Source organism: Macaca nemestrina, chromosome X (assembly GCF_043159975.1).
Source record: "Macaca nemestrina isolate mMacNem1 chromosome X, mMacNem.hap1, whole genome shotgun sequence".
NCBI lineage: Eukaryota > Metazoa > Chordata > Mammalia > Primates > Cercopithecidae > Macaca > Macaca nemestrina.
Genome location: NC_092145.1, coordinates 13,649,136 through 13,661,077, shown reverse-complemented (window position 1 = coordinate 13,661,077; position 11,942 = coordinate 13,649,136). Strand labels below are relative to the sequence as shown.

General features: G+C 44.1%; 1 protein-coding gene across 2 annotated transcripts; it reads right to left on the bottom strand.

Annotated features, from left to right (window-relative positions):
• Nucleotides 1–239: 239 nt before the first annotated feature.
• Nucleotides 240–3,226, bottom strand: LOC105485090 (melanoma-associated antigen C2). Of its 2 annotated transcripts, none has more exons than XM_011747292.2 (3): nucleotides 3,023–3,210; nucleotides 2,277–2,370; nucleotides 240–1,968 (listed from the first exon to the last, which is right to left on the bottom strand). In XM_011747292.2, the coding sequence occupies exon 3, from the start codon at nucleotides 1,900–1,902 to the stop codon at nucleotides 781–783; it is 1,122 nt and encodes a 373-aa protein (XP_011745594.1). In that variant the 5' UTR covers nucleotides 1,903–1,968; nucleotides 2,277–2,370; nucleotides 3,023–3,210; the 3' UTR covers nucleotides 240–780. The 2 variants fall into 2 exon arrangements, with proteins under 2 accessions (XP_011745594.1, XP_011745596.1); XM_011747294.2 differs by having other exon boundaries at nucleotides 645–1,968; nucleotides 3,106–3,226.
• Nucleotides 3,227–11,942: the final 8,716 nt, after the last annotated feature.

Genomic DNA, 11,942 nt, shown 5'->3' with positions numbered 1-11,942 from the left:
GCTGCCTTAGCTCAAGACCTTTACACTTGAAGGCTTGCATGTGGAGTCTCACCTCCCCAGCCCCTTTTTAACTTGTTCTTTAGATTGTAGAGAACATCTTACCACCTTCTTGATATGGCTTCTGCTCCTAGACTCTACTGTTTTATGGATAGAGATAAGTCATGCTTTCATTAGCATCCCCACTACTAACAGTGACTTCCACAAGCAAATACTGAAAGAATGCTCAGCAAATAAAGGAGTCAGTGGGGCTTTCTTTTATTAAGATTTAATTTCTGCTACTTTCTTCAACAAGCTAAGCAAAGCCAGATATATATCTTTAATTTTCAAGAACAAAAGAATAAGCAAGACAAGGAAATGAAAATATTGACCATCCTTCACGTTGTCCCACTATTTAACTGCTGAGTTATTGCGTATTGTAAAAAACAAACAAACAAACAAACAAAAAGCCTATTACAATACCACACTACCCTGTTACTGATCACAAAATAAGGGAGAAGGTATTTCCATTTTTTTTAAACAAAATATCAAACTGTTACTCTTAAACCAGATAAACAGCAATACATGTGTGACCAATATTCATAAATTAATGCTCTGAAGCTAACTACCTGCTATTCAAAGGAAAAGCATTCAAAAAGTACTGAAAAACAGGTAAATCTCCACATCGCCCACATGGGACAGAAATGCAAAGAACATTATGTTCCTCGAGCCCCACCTGGCCCTCCACTACCTAGAACCTAAACTGCCTTGTTCAAACACAGAGCGAAGAAACTATCCTAGACTTCACTCAGAAAAGGGGAGGTTGCTGGACATGACACTGAGGCTTTCAGTGGCCATGACAGTGGCATCATCTGTGGTATCAGTCATGGCCTGGGCTCTCTCTTCCACATCTTTCAAAGCATCCTTGTACCAGGATGGAAAGGAACTAGGGACAGTGTTGTTCAGCTTGGCTAAAAACTCTAGTACTTTACTCTTGATGCTTTCTGAATGGGCTCTCGGACCCCACAAGAATTCATAATATGGAGGAGAACTGTTTGGCACCTCCCGACACTCCAGGTATTGCCCCTGCACCCAAACTTTAGTGAGGAGCTCCCTGGGCTCCCCATAGATGAAGTGCTCCCTCCCAGCATACACCCCTATTGCATTCAGCACTTCCCAGATGACCTCCTCAGAGGCAAAGCTGCCCTTTATGAAGATCACACTCAGAATAATAATCAGGAGGCTGTTCTCCGGCATGCCCTCGTCATCACTACCCTCATCAGTGAGGTCTACTGTGTTTGCAAACACAGAAAAGTGGTCAGGGCCCACTTCTATCAGGGCAAGGCCAAAAAGGAGCTCCATGAACTCACGGGCTCTCTTGAGTATCACAGGAAAGTAGTCTTTGTACTTGATGACAATCATCAGCATCTCTGCCTCTGTTACAGGCTCCTCTGCTTTGTACCTGAGGAGCAGGAACGCCACTAACTCGGCCACCTTTTCATCTAGTGTATGTGTGAAAGAGGACTCACTGTCTGGCAGGCCCTGACAGGTACTTGTATCCTCCTCTTTTTGGCTGCTGGACTCTTCACTGAATGAGCTCCATGAAAAAGAGGAGCAACAGGAGCTCAGAGGACTCTGGGAAGGACCCTGTGGAGGACTCTGTGGAGGACTACTGGGAGTGCTCTCGGGAAGACTTGGTATCACATCAGACGGCACCTCCTCCTCAGGACCACCAAGAATCAGAGAAGAGGATGAGGAGAAGGAAGAGGGGGAAAATACTAAGTAGAAAGTGGAAGAGGAAATGGAGGAGGCTTCCTCCTCTTCCTCATCTGTGGGATCCTGTGCATCTACCCAGTCCTCTGACTCAACTGAGGCCGGAGAGTCGTCGTCAACGTTGTGGAATGGAACGCCCGGAATGGGAGGCATAACGACTTCTTCAGGCGCAGCAGGTAAAGGTATCAACAGGGATATGGATGATGAGATCCAACAGGCCTGTGGAAGAGAGTGACAGTGTGAATGGCCTCAGCTGAGAAACTCACCCATGATGGCTCTGACAAAGGCCAACTTAGAGCTCTTCTTCTCTTAAGGTGGTGCTCTAGGGCCTCACAGGTCTCCTGTCTTCCTAGGGAGTTTGTCTGCTGGCAACCTGTAGGAGGATGTGGGAACACACCTCAGAGCACAGCTGGCAGGCAGAGCCTGAGACCCCAGGAATAACAGTAGGTGGGTACGGCCGGGTGCTGTGGGGTCTCCTCTGTTTCTGGGGGTAGGGCCCTTGGTACACAGTCAGGGTGTGCACTCACCTTGACTCCTGGCACTGCCTGGGTCTCCTCTGCTGTGCTGACTTTAGGATGTGTGCCTCACACCCAGTTTGTCACCACCTGGTTCCTGGAGCACCTGCAAGAGGAAGTGACGGAGCCCCTCAGGTTAAAGACTACAAGTAGAGTCTTGGGCCTCCCAGGGCTGACAGCTGGGGCTGGCCAGAATCCCAGAGCCCCATAGTTCTGGACTGCATGGCCCCCTCAGAATTTAATTGGAAACCTCACGGCTTCTCAGAGAGGGTCAAGCCCCCACCACTCTGCTGGCCTAAGGCAAAACCTCCTAGCAACCTCCACATCCCTGAGAGCAGTGGGAGGTAGTGCAGTGGCAGCCACTTCCCAGGACTCTACCATGGAGGCAGTCTGGGTGGCCTCACGTCCGTTCTGATGCACATGTGACTCCTGTCTTCTGTCTTATCGCCAGCAGGGCCTGGGAATCTTCCCTCTGCCAACCAGAGGCAGCTCCCCGTGCTGACTTGCCACGGGACCCCCAGAACAAGGCCTCTGCCTCCCCTCCACCCCTCACCCAGAAATGAGATGGCTGCCACTCAGCCTGAGCTGGCAGGGGAGTTCTACGAGGGCTGATTCTCGAGGAGCAGGGTGGGAATCTGTGGGAATCTGTCCTCTGAGATGGGGGTTCCCCCAGTCCTCCTCAATGTCTTCCTATTTATTCCCTAGAGGGCTGGCACCTCCTCCCTTCTTCTGTGGGCATTTTCCTGTCTGGGACCTACCAGTCCCACTGCAGCGGCAGTGCAGGCCGGGATTTCATCTCTCTATGGTGGGAGGTCCCTCAGTTCTTCCTCAGGGCCCTCACCTTGTGGACTGGCCAGGTCTAAGACTCCCCGCCGCTGACTTGATTCGAATCTCCTTGCAAAATGCCTCCGATCCTTTAGATTCCCAAGATGGCCGTCTGGAAAGCACATCCGGGAACCCGGCCGTAGTGGTCCAGGGCTGACGGCAGCGTCAACGTGGGGCGGGGCCTCCTCTCTGAGGAGGAACCACTCCCCACCTCTCCGCTTCTTTTCCATCCCTTCCTTCCCACATCCCAGCTGCCCTCCAACCCTTCCTGCTCACTCCCTAAACCTTGTGGACCTTTTCACTCCCACCTCCCCAGTCCTTGACATCCCACCCTCCTTTTTCCAGGGGTGTCAGCAGGGAGCGACTTGGTGCAGCCTGCACCTCCCCTCCGTGTTGGGAGGGCACCGTCCTTCCACATCTCTTCTTGTTTTCTGGCCAGTTCTGGGACTTCTCTCTCTGCTTAACTGAAGCTGCCCTCCTCAGAGACAGCCTCCCCTTCTGCTGACTCCCAAAATAGAAGTAAGAAAATTGTACATCTGGGGACCCTGATGGGGTCCTCCAGAGTTGGCAGCAGGCACAGGGACGGGACAGAGGGCACTACCGGTCATGGGTGTTCCCTTCCTGCCCTCCTGAGAGGCTGTGCCTGGACTCCTGAAATGGCCTGGACTCCCTGTCTCTGTGCATCTGAGTCTTTCACCTGCGAATAAGCCCCTCCCATCCCTGAGACCTGCAAGGTGGAAGAGAAGTAGAATCACATCCACCCACAGTGGGATAGGGCCTCCTGGCCCTAAGGCAGGCCTCCACTGCCCTCTGAAATGGGGTGGGAAGGCCCCTATGGCTTTCTCAAGGTATTACTTCTAAAAGAGCCTATACTCCTTCCTTCTCCTGTCCAGACAGCAACATTTGTTCCTTCAACTTCTAAATTCCATTCCAAGTTTTTCTACTTTACTGCTGTGAGTGAAGTTAATATCATCTCTCCCATAGCCTGTGTGTTAAAGGCTTCCTTATTGTTGCTTCTTTTCCTATTCTAGTCCCTGAACAAAAATCACTGTCTTTTCAGCAACCCGTGACCCTTTAAAAAAACAATACGTGATTAAAGTTTTAAATACACACATCAGATTTAACTAGAATGTGAAGTTATATGTATTTTGGAAAATGCATGGAGTCCCATATCTGCAAATCAAGTATCATACTGACCGGTTCCACCTGCCTAAAATTCTCCTGTGCATCCCGGTTGATGTCAATCACTGCACTCTACAAAGCTCCTAGCAACTCTCTTCTGTTTTCAGTTCCTATAATTTTAACTTTTCCAATTTGTCATATGATTAGCTTCATAAAATACTGACTTAAAAGTATGCCTGTACTATTTTTTTTTATCACAACTAGCAAGGAATGAGAAATTCTGTTATTCTATATCTTCTCTTACATTTAGTATTTTAGATTTTCAGGTTTTAGCCATTCTCATAAGCATGTATTGGAACCTTCTTTGGTTTTTGTTTGTATCTTCTTAATGACATGACATTGGTCATCTTTTTATATGCTTCTTTTTTCGTTTGCTATATTCCCTTTTGTAAAGTGTCTATTCAAATCATTTGCATCTTTTTATAGATGAATAAACTTCATTTTTAGAGCATTGTTAATTCAAGAATACAAAGAGAAAACTTCATCAGAATTAGAGTTCCTACATGTCTACACCACCCGCCCTGCACTGTTTACTGCACACACACACGCACAGAGTCTATCTTTTTATTTACATTTTGTATTATTATGACATGTTTGCTACAACTGATGGACCTGTATTGATACCTCATTCTTAAGTCCATCGTTTACATCAGGACTCACTCTTAATACTGAGGATACTATAAATTTTGGTAAGGGTGTAATGGCAAGTATTCATCATTGTGTTATCACACAGAATTGTTTCACTATCTTAGAGCTCCTCTGTGTTCCACCTAATTAATCAATCCCCCTTACCCCAACCCCAACCCTCAGCCCCTGGAAACCAGTAATGTTTTTAGTGTATTCATCCTTGCCTGTTCCAGAATGTGGTATGCTAGGAAGCCTTTTTAGATTTTCTTCTTTCATTTAGCAGTATGCTTTCATGAGTCCTCCAGGTCTATCCCACTAACAACGACTGAAAGTTCCTGTTGGTCAACATGCATGTCAACATTTGATGTTTCAGTGTTTTAGATGTCAGCCATTCTCCTGGGTGTAGAGTGCTATACACCCAGCATCAGGGAGGGGGGCCTCCTCTCTGCGGAGGATCCACCCCCACCACCTCTTTCCACCCTTTCCTGCCCTCCTCTCCACCTCCATCCACTTTTTCTTGCCCACGTCCCTACTCCATTGCACCCATTACTGTTCACCTTCTGCCCCCTTCTACCAGTTCCTGTCCATCTCCCCACTCCTTCCCACCCTTTCCTACCCACCTCCCTACCCATTCCACCCATTATGGCTCACCTCTTCACCCCCTTCCACCCATTCCTGCCCACTTCCCCAACCCCTTCCACTTCTTCCTATCCACCTCCACGTGACTGGCCCACTTCTTCCTGCCCACTTCCCTGCCTCCTTCCAGCCCTTCCTGCTTACCTTATGGTCCCCCTCCACCTTTTCCTTCTCATGCCCCTGCCCACCTCTTTCTTCCCACCTCCCTGCTCTCTCCCGGTCACCTCCTTTCTCCAGGTGTTACAGCAGATTGTGACTGGGCGTGATCTGGGTCTCCCCTCCATGTTGGGAGTTCCTTGTCCTTCCACAGAGTTCTCTTCTTGTTGAGTGGCCAGTCCTGGGGCTCCTCTCTCTGCTTAACTGAAACTGCCCTCCTCAGAGAAAACTTCCCCTCTGGCAGGCTTCCAAAATGGAAGTTAGAAAGTTGTACACCTGGGGACCCTGATGGGCTTCTCCAGAGCTGGCAGCAGGCACGGGGACAGAGGAGGGGCACTACCAGTCATGGGTGTTCCCTTCCTGCCTTCCTGAGAGGCTGTGCCTGGACTCCTGAAACTGCCTGGGATGCCTGACCCTGTGCATCTGATTCTTTCACCCCCGAATAAGCACCTCCCATCCCTGAGACCTGCAAGGTGCAAGAGAGGTGGACTCACATCCATCCACAGTGGGGTATGGCCTCCCAGGGGCTACTCTCTCTGTTTAACGGAAGCTGCCCTCCTCAGAGAAAATCTCCCCTCTGGCTGACTCCCAAAATGGAAGTCAGAAAGTTGTAAATCTGGAGACCCTGATGGACTCCTCCAGAGCTGGCAGCAGGCACAGGGACAGGTTGGTGGCACTACCAGTCATGGGTGTTCCCTTCCTGCCCTCCTGGGAGGCACAGCCTGAAACTGCCTGGGCTCCCTGCCTCTGTGCATCTGAGTCTTTCACCTCCGAATAAGCCCCTCCCATCCCCGAGACCAGCAAGGTAGAAGAGAGGGAGAATCCCATCCACCCACAGTGGCATAGGGCCTGCAAAGCCCATGGTAGGGCTCCGGTGCCCTGTGTCTGAAATGGCATGGACAAGACTCTGTCTTCCTGTAATTATTATCCCTGACAGGGCCTCAGAGTCCCTTCCCCTGCTGTCCAGAGACCATGGTCTTCAGATCAAGGTTCCCGTTTCCATGAGACCCCAAACCAAGAGGAAGTGAAGAGCCCTAGCATCCCTGCCTGAGGGCCCTGCCCGAGGCCTCTCAGGGGTGAAAACAGGGGCTGATTTTGTGTGTCCTTCTGTTTCTTGGGAGGGATATCTCACCAGTCCTTCCTCTATGTCATCCTGGGGATGCCTGAAAGGGCCTGACTCCCTTCCCCTCTCATAATCCGAAGTGAGACTCACCTGAGCACAGCCTTCTCCTCTTTCTACCGTCTAAGAAGTCAGGAGACACCACAGTGGGCCACCATGCCCCAGGGCCTCCCATGACTGACAGCAGTGGGGAAGCTGGATTCTGTGGATCCTCCTCTTTGTGGGCAGTGTCTCTGCAGTTTTCCGTCAGAAGCCTCATTTGACTACTGGTTGGTCCTGGGTTGCCCTGTCCTTCCCAGGATGTCAGTATGACACAGGGGAAAAATAATGTGACTGTACCCTGAAGAAAGCTAAAAACAATCTACATTGCCATGGTGATCAAATTAGCATCGTCAGTGACAAATTAAGTTTGTCCTCTGTATGGTGGGTATGATATGGAATATTTGGGAACTTTTTGTACTATCTTAATAATTTTTCCATACATCTAAAATTAACCTAAAATAAAAGGTTTTTTAAAATGTGATAACGTTAGCAAACTAGGTAAAATTTTATTTAACTCTTGATGGTAAATATTATACTTACCTGGGAAATTTGAAACTTCTACTTTGAGATTAGTAACCAAACTAGAATCCTGCTATCACAAATTTCTATTCAATTGTCTAATAAAGGTAGTAGCCAGTGATGTAATATATAGCAGATATAAAAGCAGTTAGGATGTTAATGTAGAAAATAGTGTTTCCATGAGTAACAGATTATTAGACTGTTTATGAAAAAAAATCAGAATTAAAGATAATCACCCTAATCTATAAATCAGTACACGTGCTTGTCAGATAAAAGATCAGTATACAAAAATGAACCTTGCTTTTTTTGCAGGAGCAAAGAGTATGAAAAAAATGGTAAACAAAATATAACTTATATCATACCAAAATATCAATTAAAATAAATTTACCAAAAAAATTTAACAACTTCACAGAAAATAATAAATGTAGCATTTAGATTAATTGATGAGCCCCTACATAAATTTAGGGCTTTTAAAATTTTAATTTTTAATTTGGGGAATATATTATAGGTGTATATTTTTATGGCTTACATGAGATATTTTAATACAGGCATGAAATACGTAATAATTACCACACGGTAAATGGGGGTATCCATTACATCAATTATGTATCTGATGTGTTACAAACAATCCAATTATACCCTTTTATTTACTTTAAATGTTCAATTAAATTATTTTTTCACTATTATCATCCCATTGCCCTGGCAAATACTAGGTCTTACCCATTGTTTCTATTTTTTTCTACCCATTAGCCCTCCCGACTTTCTCCCCACCCTCTCACTACCCTTCCCATCCTCTGGTAACCATCCCTCTATGCTCTATCTCCGTGAATTCAATCGTATTGATTTTCCCCACAAATAATGAGAATATACAGTTTGTCTTTTGTGCCTGGCTTATTTCATTGAACATAATGACCTATACTTTTGTTCATGTGCTGCAAATGACTGTAACTCATTTTCTTTTATGGCCAAGTAGTATTCCATTGTGTATATGTACTATAGTCAACAGTGCTGCCATAAACATGGGAGTGCAGCTATCTCTTTGATATACTAATTTCCTTTCTTTTCTGAATATAGCAAGCAATGGGATTGCTGGATCATACGATAGCTCTATTTGTAGTTTTTGGAGGAACCTCCAAACTGTTCTCCATAGCAGCTGTACTAATTTACATTCCCACCAACAATATGCAAGTGTTCCCTTTTGTCCACATCCTCACTTGCATTTGTTACTGATACTGAAGCGGGGCAGGGAAGTGCTGGGTAGAGGAGGGCATGGTCCCTGGCTAGGGCTCCACTCCTGGGCCTGTGCCCACAGATCTAGGTGAGGACAGTCATTTCTGCTTTCCTGCCCAAATGTTGCATTTCCCAAGACCACCCTGGCCTGCCATGCCCCCATCCTGTGCCTATAAAAACCCCAAGACCCTAGCAGGCAGACACACAAGCGGCTGGACATGGAGAGAAACACATCTGCAGAAGAAGACGCAAGTGGCTGGACATTGAGAGGACATCGAGGGGAGCATTCCAGTGGAAGAGCACATGACACACACGGGCACGCCAGCAAGCTATTGACCAGGAGAATGAGGTGGAGTTTGGTTGGGGCAGTTGGAGGAGAGCCCAGGTGTGGAGTGGCCTGACTCCAGGGGAAAACCATCTCTCTTCTGGCTCTCCCATCTAGTGAGAGCTACTTCCACTCAGTAAAACCTTGCACTCATTCTCCAAGCCCTCGTGTAATCCGATTCTTCCAGTACACCAAGGCAAGAACCCTGGGATACAGAAAGCCCCCATCCTTGCGATGAGGCAGGGGTCTAATTGAGCTGACTATCACAAGCCGCCTATGGATAGCTAAACTGAAAGAGAACCCTGTAACACACGTCCACTGGGACTTCAGCTATAATTCACCCCTAGACACTGCTGTGGGCTTAAAGCCCCACAGACTGACAGTCTGTGTGCTCCCCTAGAGGTCTGAGCAGCGGGGCACTTAAGAAGTGAGCGACGCCCTCATCGCATGCCCTGCAATGGGGATAAGGAAACCTTTCCTGTTTCATTATTGCTGGACTTTTGGATAAAAACCGTTATTACTGGGATGAGAAGTCTCATTGTAGTTTTTACTTGCAATTCTCTAATCAGTGATGTTGAGCACCTTCTGATATACCTGTTGGCCAATCGTATGCCTTCTTTTGAAAAATGTCTATTCAGATCTTTTGCCCATTTTTAATCAGATTATTAGATTTTTTCTATGCCATTATTATATTGTTATATATCCTTGTATATTCTAATTTTATAATATTAGAATAAAATTGTATAAAATTGTATAAAATCCCTTGTCAGATAGGTAATTAGCAAATATATTCTCCAGTTCTGTGGGATGCATCTTCACTTTGTTTACTGTTTGCTGTGGAGAATATTTCTAACTTGTTGTGATCCTTTTTGTCCATCTTTGCTTTGCTTGCCTGTGCTTGTGGGGTATTACTGAAACAATCTTTGTCCAGTCACATGTTCTGGAGAGTTTCCCCAAAGTTTTCTTTTAGTAGTTTCATAGTTTGAGGTCTTATATTTAAGTGGTTACTTCATTTTGATTTGATTTCTGTATATAACAAGAGATAGTAGTACATGGTTTCATTCTTCTGTTTACAAATATGCAGTTTTCTCAGCACCATTTATTGAAGAGACTCCTTTTCCTAATGTAGACTCTTGACACCTGTGTCAAAAATGAATTCACTGTAGCTGCATGGATTTATATCTGGGTTTTCCATTCTGTTCTACTCATCGATTTTTGTCTGATTTTATGTCTGTACCATGCTATTTTGGTTGCTATAACTCTGTAGTATAACTTAAAGTCAGGTAATGTGATTCCTCTCGTTTTGTTCTTTTTGCTTAGGATGGCTTTGGCTATTCTGTGTCTTTTGTGGCTCCATATACCTTTTAGGGTTGTTTTTACTATTTTTGTGAAGAATATCCTAGGTATTTTTATAGGAATTGCATTAAATATGTAGATTGATTTGGGTAGTATGAACATTTTCACAATATTGATTCTTGAAATCCATGAACATGAAATATTTTTTCACTTCTTGCTTGTCTTTTTCAATTTCCTGCATCAATGTTTTGTAGTTTTCATTATAGAGATCTTTCAATTATTTGGTTAAATTAGTTCCTAGGTATTTTATTTTATTTGTAACTATTCTAAATGGGTTTACTCTCTTGATTTCTTTTTCAGATGGTTCACTGTTGGCATATAGAAATGCTAGTGATTTTTGTAGGCTGTATCTGGCAACTTTACTGAATTTGTTTATCTGTTCTAATAGTTTTTGGTGGAATGTTTAGATTTTTCAAATATAAGATCATGTCATCTGCAAACAAGAATAATTTGACTTCTTCTTCTCCAATTTGGATGACCTTTATTTCTTTCTCTTGTCTGATTGCTCTAGCTAGATCTTCCAGTACTATGTTGAATAACAGTGATGAAAGTGGGCATCCTTGTTGTATTCTAGATCTTACAGGAAAGGCATTCAGTTTTTACCCATTCAGTGTGATACTAGCTATGAATCTGTCATATAGAGCTTTTTAAATGTTCAGGTGCATTCCTTCCATACACAGTTTTTGAGCATTTTTATCATGAAGGGATGCTTAATTTTATTAAATGCTTTTACAGCATCAATCAAAATGATTATATTATTTTTGTCATTCATTCTGTTGATATGACATATCCCACTGATTGACTTGCATATGTTGACCCATCCTTGCATCCCTGCAATAAATTCCACTTCATTGTGATGGATTATCTTTTTAGTGTGTTATTGAATTAGTTTGATACTATTTTGTTGAGGATTTTTGCATCAATATTTATCAGTGACATTGGCCTACCTACAGTTTTCTTTTTTTTTTTTTTGATGTATCTGTCTTGTTTTGCTATCAGGCTAATACTGACCTCACATATAACGAGTTTGAAAGTATTCTGTCTTCTGTTTTTCAGAATGGATTCAGTAGGTTTGGCATTACTTCTTTAAACTTTTGGTAGAATTCAGCAGTGAAGCTCTTGTGTCCTGGGCTTTTCTTTACTAGCAGACACTTTGTTATGGCTTTGATCTTGTTACTTGTCATTGGTCTGCTCTCATTCTAGATTTCTTCATGGATTAATGTTTGCAGGTTGTAGGTGTCTAGGATTTTATCTATTCAAAAATTTCCAGCTCATTGGCAAATAGTTGCCTGTAGCAGCCACTAGTGATCCTTTGAATTTCTGCATTATTAGTTGTAATTAATCCTTTTTAATCTATGATTTTATTTATTTTGGTCTTCTCTCTTTTTTCTTTGTTAGTCTAGCTAAAGGTTTGTCAATTTTGTTTATCTTTTCAAAAAAATCTTTTTGTTGATATTTTGTATTATTTTATTCCTTTCGTGTTCATTTACTTCTGCTCTGATCTTTATTATTTCTTTTCTTCTACTCATTTTGGCTCGAGTTTTCTCTTGCTTTTGTAATTCTTTATGATGCATCATTAGATTGTTTATTTGAAGTTTTTCTTCCTTTTTTATGTAGATACTTATAGCTATTAATTTCCCTCTTTGTACTGTTTTCCCTG